This window comes from Narcine bancroftii, chromosome 5, assembly GCF_036971445.1.
Source record: "Narcine bancroftii isolate sNarBan1 chromosome 5, sNarBan1.hap1, whole genome shotgun sequence".
Classification (NCBI taxonomy): domain Eukaryota; kingdom Metazoa; phylum Chordata; class Chondrichthyes; order Torpediniformes; family Narcinidae; genus Narcine; species Narcine bancroftii.
In genome coordinates, this window is record NC_091473.1 from 84355271 (window position 1) to 84371394 (window position 16124).

At 43.7% G+C, this 16124-nt stretch overlaps 1 protein-coding gene across 2 annotated transcripts in view; it reads left to right on the forward strand.

The window, feature by feature from the left end:
• The first annotated feature begins 4610 nt into the window (after positions 1-4610).
• The window catches only part of rnf2 (ring finger protein 2), a 61015-nt gene continuing 49501 nt past the window's right edge, over positions 4611-16124 (forward strand). The window contains exon 1 of one of the 2 annotated variants that reach the window (XM_069938179.1): positions 4611-4938. In XM_069938179.1, coding sequence (XP_069794280.1) covers positions 4782-4938 — 157 coding nt within the window. In that variant the 5' untranslated portion in view covers positions 4611-4781. Of the gene's footprint in view, positions 4939-5551; positions 5722-16124 lie in introns of those variants that run through there. The other variant, XM_069938180.1, reaches the window with a different exon arrangement.

The window sequence follows — 16124 nt, forward strand, 5'->3', positions numbered from 1 at the left end:
ATAACCCCATATTCTTCATATATGGCAAAAAATAAATCCATATATTGGATGGAAGGTGGGGATATCTCCTAAAACATCTTTGACCCAGAACAAGTTGATACCCTTGACTCTGGGTAATAAGATCCCAGACTCCTGGTGCCAGAAGAAGGGGATCAGGTGTATTGAGGATTGTTACAAATGAAGGCAGCTCATGTCATTTGAGCAGGTGAGAAACAAATATGCTCTGTCTAATAGAACATTCTTCTGCGAACTGGAAATAAGATCATTTTAAGGGAAAAATTAGGACCCTGCCTAATGTAATGTGGAGATTCTAATTCAACAAGGAAATGTATGTAAATTTATTTCTCAAATGTATTACATATTCCAAAATGAGGGCCCGAAGCCGGGTTTACACAGGTCAAGGGAGAGATGGGAGTTGGACTTTGGCACAATAATCAATGCAGACTAATGGAAAGACCTGTGTATGGACAGTGTGTCTGGGTTCATCAGTGCCAGATACAGGTTGGTGCAATACAACTTCTTGCACCAGTTATACCTCAAACCACAAAAATTACACAAATCAAAGCCTGAAATTTCAGAAATGTGCTTTAGGGGTTGTGTGGAGATTGGAACCTTTGTCCACTCCACCTGGCTAAGTATTTGCCTTTGGCAAATTAGGAAGTGGTAAATGCCAAGCTATTGATCAAGCTTTTTAAACTATTGATGTGGCAGGTCCTGATAAGGTGACGTGGTGACTCTGCAAGATATTAATATTAGGATATTCATCAAATGTGATAGTGTTGAATGTTATTAAAATGTGGCTGCATTTTGTTTCATAAACTGTACATGATCACAGCAAGGTTGAATGTTCTATTCTAATAGATTTAAAAATTGTCCAATTACAATCTCAGACTTATCATTCATTAAACATCTGAAATTATTGTGTCCAAAGGAGCTCTTTCAATGATGTTCAAGGTGATCAACATTTGAGAAAAGAAAAATAATTAATTTACATTCCAATTTTCTTCCTCTTTGAAAAACACAAAGCTTAATGAGAACACATGTATATCACCTGTGTTTATCTATTGAAATCAAAACTGGGTAGAAATCTCACTTAAAACAGTGTATTTAAACACCATCTACAAACCAAGGGCATTAATTTATCTTTTGTTCCAATTAATCTTATAACCCAATATTTCACATATTCTTCCAGTCTTTTATTTAATTGACACAAAGAATTTTTGGGGTCTGTCAAATACGCCAAAACATCATCAGCAAGTAAATTAATCCTATGTCCCTCCTGTCTTTTTAAGTCTGCTAAAGGTTCAATTGCTAAAACAAACAAAGCTGGAGATAAAGGACATCCTTGTCTACTTGATGAAGAAAATGGAAAAGCAGAAGAAATTTGTCCATTGGTTACAACTTTAGCAGAGGGATTTTTATATAAAGTTTTAACCCAATTTATAAATATAGATCTAAAACCAAATTTTTCCAATATCTTAAATAAATAATTCAATTCTAATCTATAAAAGGCTTTCTCAGCATCTAAAGTTACTGCCCTTCTTTTGAGATAAATGTAATAAACTGATCAATCTAGCAACATTATTGGCAGATTGTTTTTTTTTAACTAAACCAGTTTGATCCATATGAATTAAATTAAGTAGATATATGGCTACTCTATTTGCCAAAATTTTATAATCAGTATAAAGATAAAGATATTGGCCTGTAAGATTCTGTTTTTAACAAATCTCTTTCTTAGTTATCACAGTTATGATTGAATTTGAAAAAGATTCCAGGATAGAATGAGTTTCTGCTGCTTGTTTCAACAGCTCCTTAAAAGGAAGCATTATTAAATCTTTATATTTCTTATAAAACTTGTTGAAGTATACTAGTTCTATCTGAGTAATCCAGATATTCCCTTTGGCTGGAATTTCTTTCATTCCAGTTTCTTTTTGAATGTTACAGTCAAGCCTCTGGAAGTACATTCTAGATCCTAACCCCCTATTATATAAAAATAAAATTCTTTATTCCGTGTTTGTTAATCATTTTTATCCTGTATCCCTTGGTTGTCATCTGCCCACAATCCAAGACTGCCCACATCTGCTACTCTGTACCCAATCCAAAACTTAACAGTGAGCAGCTTGGTTGGAAATCAATCAGAATATATATTTAAAAACTATAAACACAAAGATGTACATCATTATCTATATAACAAAGAAAATCAAAATTATTTAAAGCAAAAAAGATCATGGATACAATTCTGAAATCAGATATATTTAATGGCTTCAACAGAGTTTTAGACACATAAATCAGAAAATGAGAAGAACCTATTCCATGCAATTTGGTTCAAAGCACATCACCACATTTGTAAGACTACCATACTCTGTTAATACTAATAATAATCTTCCTTTTATTGATAAAAAATTAAAGAAACTCGTGATCATTGCAACTGCAATTTTCTTTTGTGGAGAATAGGGAGGAAACAGATGGCAGACAGATTATCTGATATCAAGTTACAGAAGCACTGAGAAATCATTATTAAGGGCAATAATCTGAAGTCTAGTTGTACTCTCAGTTCATGTCTCAATTATACTTGCTTCATGAAGAGTGCTTTCCACAGTTAAGTCACCTGTTACATTATATTTAAAGATTCTCCTTGTACAACTTTACAATCTTTATTTAATAAAGTATTTCTTGAGGTGTCTTTCTGTGCTCAAGAATGTTCAGATCTATGGGTTAATGTGGGCTGAAGTCATTATTCTTAACCATGCATTTAGCATAACATTCCCAAATTATATTTTATTGCAAGCATTTCCTCTGTACTGTGCCACATCAGCATAGGTTGTAATTTTGTATGAATATTCTGCTCATTCTGATTAGCAAGGTATACATCTAAGTTATGGCTTCCCCCCAACAAAGTGTCAACATTAGTCAGTCATAATATGACCCTTAGAGTAGCAAAAACTTGTTTTTTTGTAACTTCAAAGTGAAAGTGAATATAATTGAATGACCCTACTGTGAGATTTTATTTGCTCATACTGGCAATTTTATTAAGTCTGATTAAGACTGCCACTCTTATGACAAACAGTGGTGAGTTTTAAGCAGTATTGTACTGTTAATTTGAACACAATACAAATTGGATTTGAACTACCCATTTTCATTTCACTTAGAAGCCAAAAGGTCAACTGTTATTTTACCAACAAAAGTACACTTTGAAACTAAGAACTCAAGAAATAAATTCCAAAAAATTGTAATATTGTTAAGATTTTGTGGGCCACAACACATCTCAGTTCACCACTGATTCCATTACTGAACTCTCCAAAAACATCTGTGCCCTTTGTTCCATATGAATCTTGAAGCCCTCGCCTCAGAAAGATCAAACATCAACGCAACTTTAATTGTAGAATTTTACCCACCAAGCAGGCTAGCCATTTGATATGTTGTTGCCTCAAAATTTGTCATCGTCCGAACAAAAATATCTCAGTTCCAATTGACTAACAATGGACTTTAATCATTGCAAGGTAACCTAAAATCCATTTTTTAAATTATTCACAGCAATCAATTTGCCCACGATGACACTCCAAGTCATTATATTGCAAATTCAAATGCAGGAGAGAACTGTGCATCTGTTATCAAATTGCCATACCTACAGAAGAGAGGTTGGGATATTTTTTGTTTAAAAATAGTACCAACAAAATGATGTTCAAGTAAGAGATACCAAATATTTAATAAACATCAGAAAATTCGAACATACATGAAAGCCTCCCTTGAACTCCAACTCACATGGTAGTACTTTCACCTTGGAATCAGGTTTTGGATACATACCCCCTCTGCATCTCAACTGACAACCAATGGGAAAACCACCAGGGTTGACATCATGGTCCTCAACACACACTTGTCACAGTTTGACATGTTTAATCCCGCCAATGAGGGTGCCCTCTTTTGCAGCAGGCTCTAATTTACTATCTCTGAAGACACAAAGATGTAAAATAAATAAAGATTCTGAGAACACCAGTAACTCGAATTAATAATGCAAACTTCGAGTTCGAATCCAACTGAACTATTAGTAATACATGACCCCAGAGTTGTAGTGTTTTTTTTTAAAAAAACAACTTTTGGTTTCAATCCTGAGCCATTAATTCTCACATTCATGGAAGTTGGAAAAAGTAGCGGTCGGGTTTTTTGCGGGGACTTCCTGCGCAGGTCGCAAACCTTTTCTTCCGAGCCACAGCGGCGGGGGGGGGGGGGGGGGGGTCCCGCCGCTACTGACAGCGACGCATGCAACTCCTGTCCGTCACCAACATCAGCACCAAGTGTGAAGCGGGGGGGGGGGGGGGGAAATCTGTTTTAAAAAATAGAAGCGGGTCAAACCGAGTCCTTGACGGAGCAGCGATACATAGTAACATCAGCGGGGTCTCTGATCGTGGTATATGTGATCCCAGGCCCGCATCCTTCAAACAGAAGAATCGCTCTCCTTACCTGCAACCCCACCATGGAACCAAATCGATATTTCTGGCAACTCAATGAAGCGTCATGTTTCATTAGAACCATGTCATTCACAATCTCAAAAGCAAAAGACCACTTCACTTGGACACATTGTGACAGCCTCCACATTTAATTAGAGTGGAGAAATTGTCCATACACGTTAAAAGTGTAATGACCGTAACTTCCAGTACTTTTTGGTCTCCATCCCACCCCCCTCATCATAAAGCGGCGTATGGTGCATAAAATCGAAATGATGACGCCACCCGCAAGGATCAGCACTCAAGTGCTTTATTGCAAGGCAAAAGCAATGCCCGTGGATGCCGAAAGTGACTTCTCCTCCGAATGCTGATTGCTTTCCCACTGTCCATTGCGGAGCCTCGCCATATTGCAAGTGGCTTGGGGCTCCGGGGCTGTTTACATCGCGCGAGGGATTGCGAAGCGCGAGCGGACGCGCTCGCCTCTCTGCGGGCCACGGTGAGTGCGGGGCTCAGGGCGGGCGCGAGGTTGGAGGGGGGGTGGGGAGGCGATGCGGTGCTGCGAGAACGCGGCGGCCACTTGCTCGTCGGAGCCCCGAGCGTGCGGTGCAGCAGCCGCTCACCCGGCTCCGGAGCCGGCATGGCGTTCACGTCCCTTCAACAATGCCCGGGTCTCACAAATCAAGGCCACGCACCCCTCAGGTGGCCCGTTCGCGCGTGTGTCGGGTCAAGGGGACGCGGAGGTCCGGGCCATGGTGCTTGAAGTGGGGGTGGGGGGGTGGGGGGTTCTCTCTCCACCTGCTTTGTCCCTGTGGTTGGTGCCTCCCTCGGTGGGAGGGAGTTGCATCCCAGTGGGATGAGGTGTTCTCTGTTGGATTCGGGCTCCTTGTGACACGGGTTTCTCAGTCTGGTAGACTGCCCGCTCGAATGCACTCACCAATGGCCAGAAACACCGAGTTGCTGCGGCCTGAACTTCCAATTATTGTGTGCGTGTGTAAAAACACATAACTCACAGAGGACGCCCTGGCTCCCTCCTCCCGGTGGTCGGGATTGGCTGCCGATCTCGGCGTGGGCGATCACTGATTGGTCAAGGACCCCGTCAGTCCTGGGGCAGCTGCAGTATTGTTGCTTTTTGAAGGGCAACATTTCAAGTCACTGATCCTGCCTCCACATTTTGTCTCTTTATCCAAATCGTACGACTTGCACCAGAATATGAAGTCTCAGCAATGTTACCGAATTGGTACTTTTTGTATGTCTACGGGTGTACAGGATTCGGGTGGAGGTAGAGCATCTTGGCATCATTTTATTAGATTGGTGAATTGGACCTGTCTGGCTGTGACTAACTCAATAGTGCAATTTGAAAATGAACCTGGAACAGTGCAGCACTGCCCAGGTCCTTCGGCCCAAGTTGTTGTGATGACCTATGCAAACAATAATCTGATTTTCCTCCTTGCCTCACTCCCATAACCCCCTATTTTTTTCTGAAATGTTTTCTTGTTAATAGGAGCTGATGGAAGTAAAATGTTGCCTCCTACTTAAATATTTTGTCTTTGGGATTCCCCCATTTTAGTTTGACTTTCGAGTGTGATGCAGAACTGAATGGGATCTCACATGCTTTGTATTTTGTTGGTTTGGCTGTTTTCAGTCAAAACCTTCTTGCTTACCTTCTGTCTTTAGAATTGCTGAAATGCGGAGAGAAATAAAATTGCCTTTGTTCTTGCTGCTAAGCCCTGTTGTAAATTGAACATTTATGGATCACAATTGAACAGAAGAGGGTTTTATCTGTTAACAGTTGATAGGGCAGTCACTTCAACTATTTTATTGTAACCACATCAGCGATGTTGAATTTATTATCATCAGCTAACCATTGGGAGAAGGTGAAATTAAACTGCTTTATTATTAATCACTTTATCCAATTCATGCAATGAAGGAAATAACCACGTAGCAGATACCAGTTAGCAATATGAATACTGAAAATTCTGCTTTCCTTTCTGATCAGTATTGAATTTGGAACTTAACTGGAGTGATGAAAAACATTGGGCAACTCTGATTTTTACCTTGTACAAGAAGAACAATTGTGTACACAAGGTGCTTGAGGATTGTTACTGCCTATTGAGTTGTTCTCTGTCATTTGAAGCAGAGAACATGAGGAAACTTGGGCAGATTAACTTGCTTTTTAATTTTTATAATATTTATAAAAACATGTTATTCACTCAGTGTCAATCACAATCAAACTTGCTAAAATCCTATCCCATTAATTTAACCTGATAGTGATACTTGCACATAATTTTACAGAACCAGGTTTCGTTCTGTCAGTTGCATTCTATAATGTGAAGCAGTTGTTATTTTGTCATAAATTTCAACATGGGAAAAACTACTGATAAGTCTTTTCAGTTACAAGCAGAGGTGACATTTGCAGATGTTTTGAGGGAAATTGGTTCAAATGTGGCTTGAACTCATTTGAGGATGAAGCCTGGTTCAAACTATCAAAAATAAACTCTAGATTTCTAAGAAGTAAGGACTTTTCAAGAATAATCACAGCATAGAATTAATTTCAAGGTAGTGTGATGTGGGTGAAGTACTGTTGAACCAAAACGACCTTGTGTTGCAGAAAGGAGCAATTGGATCTTTAGTCCCTTGAAACTCTAATCCTTCCTCTGTATGTACGTTTTGATGGAAAATATTATTAATTATTTTCACTTCCACCACCCTGCATTCAAATTTCTTGCTCCCTTTCTCTGCTAGCCCCAATTGGAGGAAGTAATCTGGAAATAATTTAAATCTTCAGAAGTAGTGTTTTGGTAAAGAGGTGGGAAAAATATTAAGTATTTGTGGATATAAAGGCCAATTGGCCCTCCCATCTTATAATTATCCTGTAATCATAGCAATAACAATATGCAGGAATCTTTTCTTTCCAAGCAACTTGATATTTTAATTCGTATGAATGTTGGGGTGGCACAGTTGCTTTGAAGAGTTTAACACTGCTTTCTCACTTGGGACCTGTTTTCCTATTCTGCCTTGACCATTCGATAGGAAGCCTGTTCTTGTTGGTTGTAGAGACCTCCTTGTGAAATGAACCTGAGCACCCTCAAACCAACTAGAAGAACAAATTCATTTGTCATCAACCGATGCTAAACTCACAGTTCCCCCCAGTGATTGGCATGAGTGGTATTGTAGCGTGCACGCTATGGCGAAGTGTGGAAAGAAGACACTTGCGAGGAGTTGAAGTTAAAGACGATTTATTGCACTGACAGCTCTGTTTCTATTCACTCTTTGCTGCTGACATCGGGAGTGGCATCACGACAGCACGGATCTCCAATTGGGCAGCGTTCCTGCCATGGCTCGCTGTTTCCGGCTGTGCGGGTGGTCACCTGGGATGAAGATCGTTGGCCCCTGTGGGGTCTTCATGGTCGCTGTGTTTGTTAGCCATTTTGTGTCCTGGATTGCATCCCACTACATGACCCCCGCCTTTCCCCGAATCAGCAATTGGAGCGCCTACCTCTGTGTTGCGGGGACTGCAAGTTGGCTTATCGTCCAGGTGTGCTGGTTTGAGGTGGTCGATAGTGTAAGTCTTTTCTTTACCACCAATATCCAGCAGGCATGTCGACCCGTTGCGCTTAGTTACTTTATCTGGCCCCTCATACGGCAGTTGCAGAGATTTTCCGTGTGGCCCCCCAACCCCGCCACCGAACAAAACGTACTCACAGGTCTCTAAGTTTTTGGGTTTGTAGGCTTTGGCCTGGTTGTATGGTGGAGGTTAGAGGGTCCAGTTTTTCCTTCAGCTTTGTCAATGAGGCTGCGGAGTCCTATGAGTCCCTGGCGGCGGCCAGGAATTGCCCCGGTATTACCAGCGGTGCACCATATACCATCTTGGCTGCTAAAGTGTTGAAGTTGTCTTTCAGTGCAGTGCAGATCTCCAGGAGGACCCAGGGTAACTCATCTGCCAGTTCATTCCCTTGAGCCGAGCCATCAAGGCCACCGTTAGGTGCCTGTGGAATCGCTCCACCAACCCTTTGGCCTGAAGGTGGAGCTGGGTTCCCAGCAACTTGGCCAGTGCTGCTCAGAGTCCCAAAGTGAACTGTGAACCTCTATTGGAGGTCATATGTTCTGGGACTCCAAACCTCAATACCCAGGTGTTAATCAGTGCCCTGGCGCAGGTCTCGTGGTTGTATCAGCCAGCGGAATTGCCTCTGGCCACCTTGTGGAGCAGTCAATCATGGTGAGGAGATATCATGCTCCACAGGAGACCAGCATCAGCCCTATGATGTCAATATGGATATCACTGAACCGACATTGCGCTGGGGGGGGGGGGAGCTTCTTGATGTGTATCTGCACTATGGACATCTGCCAGATTATGCAGGTCTTGGACCATCGACTGGCCCTGCCAGACGAACCAAATGGCCACCATTTTAACAGAAGTCCTGATGGCTGGGCGTTCCAGGTTGTGCACCGCGTTGAAGATCTGCCACTGGCACGATGGGGCGGGGTTTGCCAGTGGAGTGTTTGGTTGCCAGGACCAATGGCGACATCCTCCAGCCTGAGGCTGGAAACTGCTGTTCTGTAGGGAGGAATAGTCTATTTCCTGGGATAGGGCCTGGATGAACTTTATCACAGGGCGGGACAGTGCGTCGGCATGACGTTGGTCTTACCCACGATGTGTTAAATGTCCATGCTGAACTCAGACACGTGTAAGGGGTGATGCTGCTGCCTGGCTGACCAAGGGTCAGACACTTTGTGGCAAGGCAAAGGTAAGTGGTTTATTGTCTGTGAAGACCTTGAATTGCCTGCCTTCCAGAAAATACTGGACTGCAGGTACAGCGTCAATAGCTCCCAGTCAAAAGCGCTGTATATGAGTTCAAGTGGCTGGAGGTGCCATTGCCCTTCGATGAATTGTTCCGATATGCCCCCTACCACTGTGCTGGAGGCATTTACTGTGAGAGCAGTTGGTGTCTCTGGTCTGGATTGTACCAGAAGAGTGGTGTTGGCAAGAGCATCTTTGGCCTTCTGGAATGCCTCCAAGGCCTCATTGTCCCAGGTAATGTCCTTACCATACCCCTCCATTAGCACAAATAGTGGGGGCACAATATGAACTGCTGCCGGTATGAATCGGTGATAAAAGCTGATCATACTGGCGAATTCCTGCAACCTCTTCATTGTGTGGGGCTTGGTGAAATGCCGAATGGCCTCTACCTTTTTGGGCAGGGATTTTGCTCCGTGCCTGTTGATCCGATGCCCCAGCAAGTCGATTGTTTCCAACCTGAACTGGCACTTTATGGGGTTTATAGTTAGTACAAGTTCCTGCAGACTGGCACACAGTTGCCTTAGGTGGGCCATGTGCTCCCTGTTTTTGTAGCTGGCGATGAGAATGTTGTCCAAATAGATGAAAGTGAATGGGAGATCCTGACCCACCGCATCAGCCTCTAGAAAGTCTGGGCTGTGTTTTTAAGTCCAAAGGGAATTCTCAGGAATTCAGAGTCCAAAAGGGGTAATGATGGTGGTTTTGGGGATGTCTTCGGGATGGACCGGGATCTGATGATAGTCCCTGATGATATCAACTTTTGAAAATGCCTGTGACCCTTGTAAGTTGGTGGTATTGTCTTGGATGTGAGGCACGGGGTACCTGTCCGGTGTGGTAGCCTCATGGAGGCCTCCACCCTCCTGCTGCCTTCAGTACCATGTTTGGGGGGAGGCTCAGGGGCTCTCAGAAAGCTGCATGATCCCTAGCTCATCCATTTTCTGAAACTCCTGCTTGGTAAGGGTGAGCTTCTTGAGCAGAGTGGTGTGGGGTGGGGGGGGGGTGGAATTGGAGGCAGTGCACCCTGGTGTAGAGTGCTGTCCACCACCAAGCCCGGTTTGCTGTTCTGGGTGTCATAGTCTGAGGAGGGAAGGACTCTTACTTCGGTGCTGGTATTCACGAGGAAACTCCTTCCTGACAGAGAGTCCCGTACGTAGAGGAGGCTGTCACGTTGGTCAACTGCCACAGCCATTAATGACGTTTGGTCATGGTGTTTCTCTAAAACGCACAGGGTGGGCAGCATCGATGGGCCCCCACACCCCACGATAATAGCAATACTGTTGGGTCGGGGGTTTTACTTGCCTCTCTGTTTGGTGCGGCCTTGTTGCCAGCTGTGAGCTGGACCTAGCGACCTGCTCCACTGAGGAGCCGTTTTCTTTTTTTTGCTCCCCAGAACACATCCGCCCGGGATGCGACTTTCCTCGGGTCACTGAAGTCCTCGTTGGCAAACAAGAGTTGGATATCCTCGGGTAGCTGCTCCAGGAAAATCTGCTCGAAGAGCAGGCAAGGCCTGTGTCCTTCAGCCAGGGTGAGCACTTCACTCATGAGGCCAGATGGGGTCCCAAACCGTCCACATGCAATAATCAGAGGTGTGGTTAATAGCTCTTTGAGGGCATTGCTCTGAAGGCTGCTGTCGGAAATCAACGACCCTTGCTGCTGTCGGAAATCAACGACCCTTGCTGCTGTCGGAAATCAACGACCCTTGCTGCTGTCGGAAATCAACGACCCTTGCTGCTGCCTCCTGGTCCAGCGAGCTCATCACGTAGTAGTGACAGTGTGTCGTCGGCATTGATCTGTTAAAGATGGAACTGGGCCTCAGTCTGTTTGAACCACACGTGGCTGCAACACCCAGAAAGTTGGCAGCTTCAACGAAACTGCTTGAATAATTGCTTATTCCGCCATCTTCAGGTCCAACTGCCGGTTGGACCTGTTGGGGTCACTGATAAAGAGTGCGCACGACTGTGAAGTGTGGAAAGAAGACACACGAGGAGTCGAAATTGAAGACTGATTTATTGCACTGGCAGCTCTGCTTATATTCACTCCTGCTGCTGACATTGGGAGTGATGTCACGGCAGCACTGATCTCCAATTGGGGGGATGTTCCTGCTGTTACTCACTGTTTCCAGCCATGCGGGCGGTTACTTGGGATGAAGGTCGTTGGCCCCCGCAGGGTCTGTGCGGTTGCTGTGTTCATCGGCCACTTTGTGCCTCGGGTCACGTCCCGGTTAGCTGGCCGCTACAGTATCGATGACTTGCCAATGCAGATGGAGGTATTTTCTGTTGACTGAGGTAAAGATCGACTGATGAGCAAGTTTGAGCCGCAAAAAGTGATAAATACTCCTTTGCACATTAATGTTTTAAAGCTGCACCATTGCATGTACATTGTTACTGTGTGAAACTGGAAGGTAATGTATGAAGAATTACAGCAGTGATGACCCCTGTTATAGACCTGTTGCTTGCTTAATCTATCGGATTATTTAGATTGCATTTATTCTGATCTTTTACAAGAAAACGGAGCTTTGACCACTTGGGGTTATAAGCGGACTATTCAGAATGCAATTTTAATTACTTTTATTCACTATACTCTGAGCATGCATGATTATTGATTATTGTAAGTTTCATCATTTCTTTATTGGCAACAGTACCTTTGGCTGCCTGCCCTATTCTGGAAGTCCCCCTTTGGATTTCTCCCTCTTTTAAAAATATTTCCTAAAGTCTTTGACGAAGCTTTGGTGTTTGTCTGCCGTAGCATTTCCTTGTGTAGCTTGATGTGAAATTTGTTTAATACCATACCTGTGGAACAGTGATCTAATCAGATATAAAATTTGAACCTTAATTGATTACAGCAAGTTTATTTCATGAATGCAGTTATTTTGACCACTGCAATAAGGGGGCTACTTTGCAGATGGAGGAGCTATTTGCATTTCTGATGTATAAGAATCCAGACAAATGATTAGAAGCTATACTCTGGACCTGAATGGGCAACTAAAGCTTTAGTTGCCCATTCAGAGCCAGCTCTTCAGCGCTTGACGTCCTGCTTTGCGGAAACTGCCAAAATGTTTGGCCTGGAAGTCAACCTGAAGAAAACTGAGGTCCTCCATCAGCCAGCTCCCCACCATGACTACCAGCCCCCCCACATCTCCATCGGGCACACAAAACTCAAAACGGTCAACCAGTTTACCTATCTCGGCTGCACCATTTCATCAGATGTAAGGATCGACAATGAGATAGACAACAGACTCGCCAAGGCAAATAGCGCCTTTGGAAGACTACACAAAAGAGTCTGGAAAAACAACCAACTGAAAAACCTCACAAAGATAAGCGTATACAGAGCCGTTGTCATACACACACTCCTGTTCGGCTCCGAATCATGGGTCCTCTACCGGCACCACCTACGGCTCCTAGAACGCTTCCACCAGCGTTGTCTCTGCTCCATCCTCAACATCCATTGGAGCGCTTTCATCCCTAACGTCGAAGTACTCGAGATGGCAGAGGTCGACAGCATCGAGTCCACGCTGCTGAAGATCCAGCTGCGCTGGATGGGTCACGTCTCCAGAATGGAGGACCATCGCCTTCCCAAGATCGTGTTATATGGCGAGCTCTCCACTGGCCACCGTGACAGAGGTGCACCAAAGAAAAGGTACAAGGACTGCCTAAAGAAATCTCTTGGTGCCTGCCACATTGACCACCATCAGTGGGCTGATATCGCCTCAAACCGTGCATCTTGGCGCCTCACAGTTTGGCGAGCAGCAACCTCCTTTGAAGAAGACCGCAGAGCCCACCTCACTGACAAAAGGCAAAGGAGGAAAAACCCAACACCCAACCCCAACCAACCAATTTTCCCCTGCAACCGCTGCAACCGTGTCTGCCTGTCCCGCATCGGACTTGTCAGCCACAAACGAGCCTGCAGCTGACGTGGACTTTTTTACCCCCTCCATAAATCTTCGTCCGCGAAGCCAAGCCAAAGAAAGATACTCTGGACCTGTTACGTGCCAGACAGCAGCAATAGAAATTAGCCCAGACAGTTTTATATTTAAAATAATATTTTTAATTATTAATTAACAATAATATAACACTCTAGCAGCTGCTCATGGCAGCGCTACTGAAATGAAGTACGTCCACACAGCACGAGGGTGAATCAGTAACTGAACTTTATTTGAATCTCTCGCGCTGCTTTAAGGGGACAACCCATTTCCTGTCTGGGGCACACTGGTCTATGGGAGTGACATCAGTGTGTTGTGGAGTCGCTGTCTGTCCAGTGATGCACAACAAGGAAATGGCGACATTTCCAGGGCAACGTGTGTTGCCAAACACAGGCTTCTGAGAAGGGAAGGGAGCTTATGCCATCTTGTCTCAACCAACTGGGGTGGCGATTCTAACCGCGCAGTTGCTTGGCCCGCTACATCACCTTATCTAATTTATCTACACTTAACCCCCAACTATGCGCGAATATACTTGCGTGTGTGTGGAATGCCTTTGTCACAAATGCTCAGGCCTAATTCTGGAAAGGCAGTTCAAAGTTCAGTCTCAGAAAATCCAATGTTGATACGCAGGCTTTAGATGGATGCAAAGAAGTTTACAAGGTAGGTGGGAGAGAATGGGTGACAGACTGTTTATTAACTCACAAAATCCTTGTCGAGATGCTTCCAGAGAAATGTCTTTTTCAGACGAGTGACAACCATAACTTCCCTTTTCCTTGATGTAAGGGACTCAAAGCGAATGACTTTCACTAAGCTTCCTCAAACCTTTTCCGTAGGTCAGCATTCACAGTGACCTTCACTTTTTTGGTTACTGAGTGGTATTCTCATTCTCCTCTAACATGGAGAAATCATACAAATTGTCTATCACCACATGAGGCCACACTCAGCACAGTATCCCTTCAAAGGATGCTTCTCGAAGAGGTGTCTCCTTAAAATGGCCACTACTCATTTCCCCCATAACATGGAGAAATCAGACAGATTGTCTATAACTACGAAAAAGGCCACTTCAGTACTATATTCAGCTCTGCTCCAGAGTACTGCTTCCTTAAAATTTCCCCTAAGCAAACTGTACTGTCTTAAATCTGCTGGTCACATGGTCTCTGGACCTAGATTTTTTAGGGCCATTTCGTCTCTCTTCAGATGCATCTAATTTAGGATCGTGCTGTCCTCCACCTGTCTGTCCGATCACATTCAAACTCAAAATCCTGCAGGGGGTTTGTTAAATTTGTTCTCTAAGTGACAGTCCCACACAAATGGAAATTGAACTGAAAATGGGAGCACGTAATAGTCCTGTTATGTTCAAATTGGAGAAGCAGAGTATACTTTCAAGTTGTACATCTGAGCCACAACTGTTTAAAATTTGCATAAATCTAATTCAATCATTTACAGCTGTATCAGCCTCTTGCTAAAATGATTTCATGTCTTTTCATCATTAGAAGGCCCCCCCCCCACACAACATTGACAATGATTGTGATATCAATCATCCTGACATTTGGTTGCTGGATGTCGAAGGGGCAGGAACCAATGTGGATGTGAAAGACGTGTTTAAAATCTGGACCAACTAGACAGGTCCCCTTGCTATTTGATCTAGCTTTAGATCCTCTGGCAATAGCCCTTTCAGACACTCATGAGTTCAAGGGATTGTCAGAAACTGAGTAACTCGTAAAGTTTCTTTGTCTGCATATGACTTATTAGTTTATATTTCAGCTCCTGAAAGATCTGTCTTTTCTCAATTCAGCTCTTTGGATATCTATCCTTCATAAAAGTGAACTTTTTCCCGATTTAATATGCAGGTCGTTATCTACACTCAATTTCCATTAAAGATTGTCAGAGATAATTTCACATACTAGGGGGTTAAAATTACTGAATGATTTTAAAGATTTATATAAACTCAAATGTTCTCCTCAGTTCGAGTATGTGAGATGGTCTTTATCATTATCTTCATAGATCGTATTAATGCAGTTAAAATATTACCTAAGTTTTTATATCTATTTCAATTGATTCTAATTTTCATTCAAGTCTTTTTTTTGATAACATTGACTTAAAATTTTCTTCTTTTATTTGGAAGAACAAAAACTCTGAATAAGATGCTCAGGTGTTTTTATTTTGGTTAGTTTTTTTAAATAGAGAAGGTTAAGTGGTTGTGTTGTATGCATATGTGTCTTCATCCAGAGCAGTGGAGTGGGGGGAGAAAATGTGAGCGTGCTAACAGAGTGAAAGAACGAGGCCGGCAGTCGGTGGGCTCATTGGAATTCATGAGCTTTATTTTGACTTGCGCAATACTGTTTTAATGCATTCAAAACTCCCGCCCCAGCGCGCCAGAAACTATGTCATCATGATGGAAGTGCACTACCTGTGCACATGTGGGCCCCAAGCCTCTACCGGAAAAGAAGGCCGCGCGTCGCCATCCTTTATGCAGCTGTCCCGATGGCATGCGCATATCACACTGAGTCGGTTTGCCTGACCATCAAATATGTGCGTTGCCACACAAGACCCCCACCTCCCAGAATCGGTACTAGTCTATGTCTGGCTCAAAGTTTGTACAGTCTTTCATTTAGGAGGTCTACCTTGACGCTTGGCCGGCTGTAGTGGGACTGGCTGGCTTAAGTCCAGGTGTGCTGGCTTCATGTGGTTGATGGTGGAAAAACTCCTTTCTCCCAATGCCCAGAGTGAAAGTATCACTTTGTAAGGGCCCTCGTATGGTTGTTGGATGGGGTGAATGGTGCATGCCTCTATGGACGAACAAAATTCGGAAATTTTTAAGTCTTTAGGAATGGAGGAGGGGGTTTTTCCATGGTGGGTCGGTGATCTGTCCGTGGTGGTTTGGTGGTCTGGGTGCAAGGTTACCTAACCTAGTTTCTCGTGGAGTTGCTGTAGCATTGTGGTGTTCTCTGGCTCCAGGTTGCGGGTT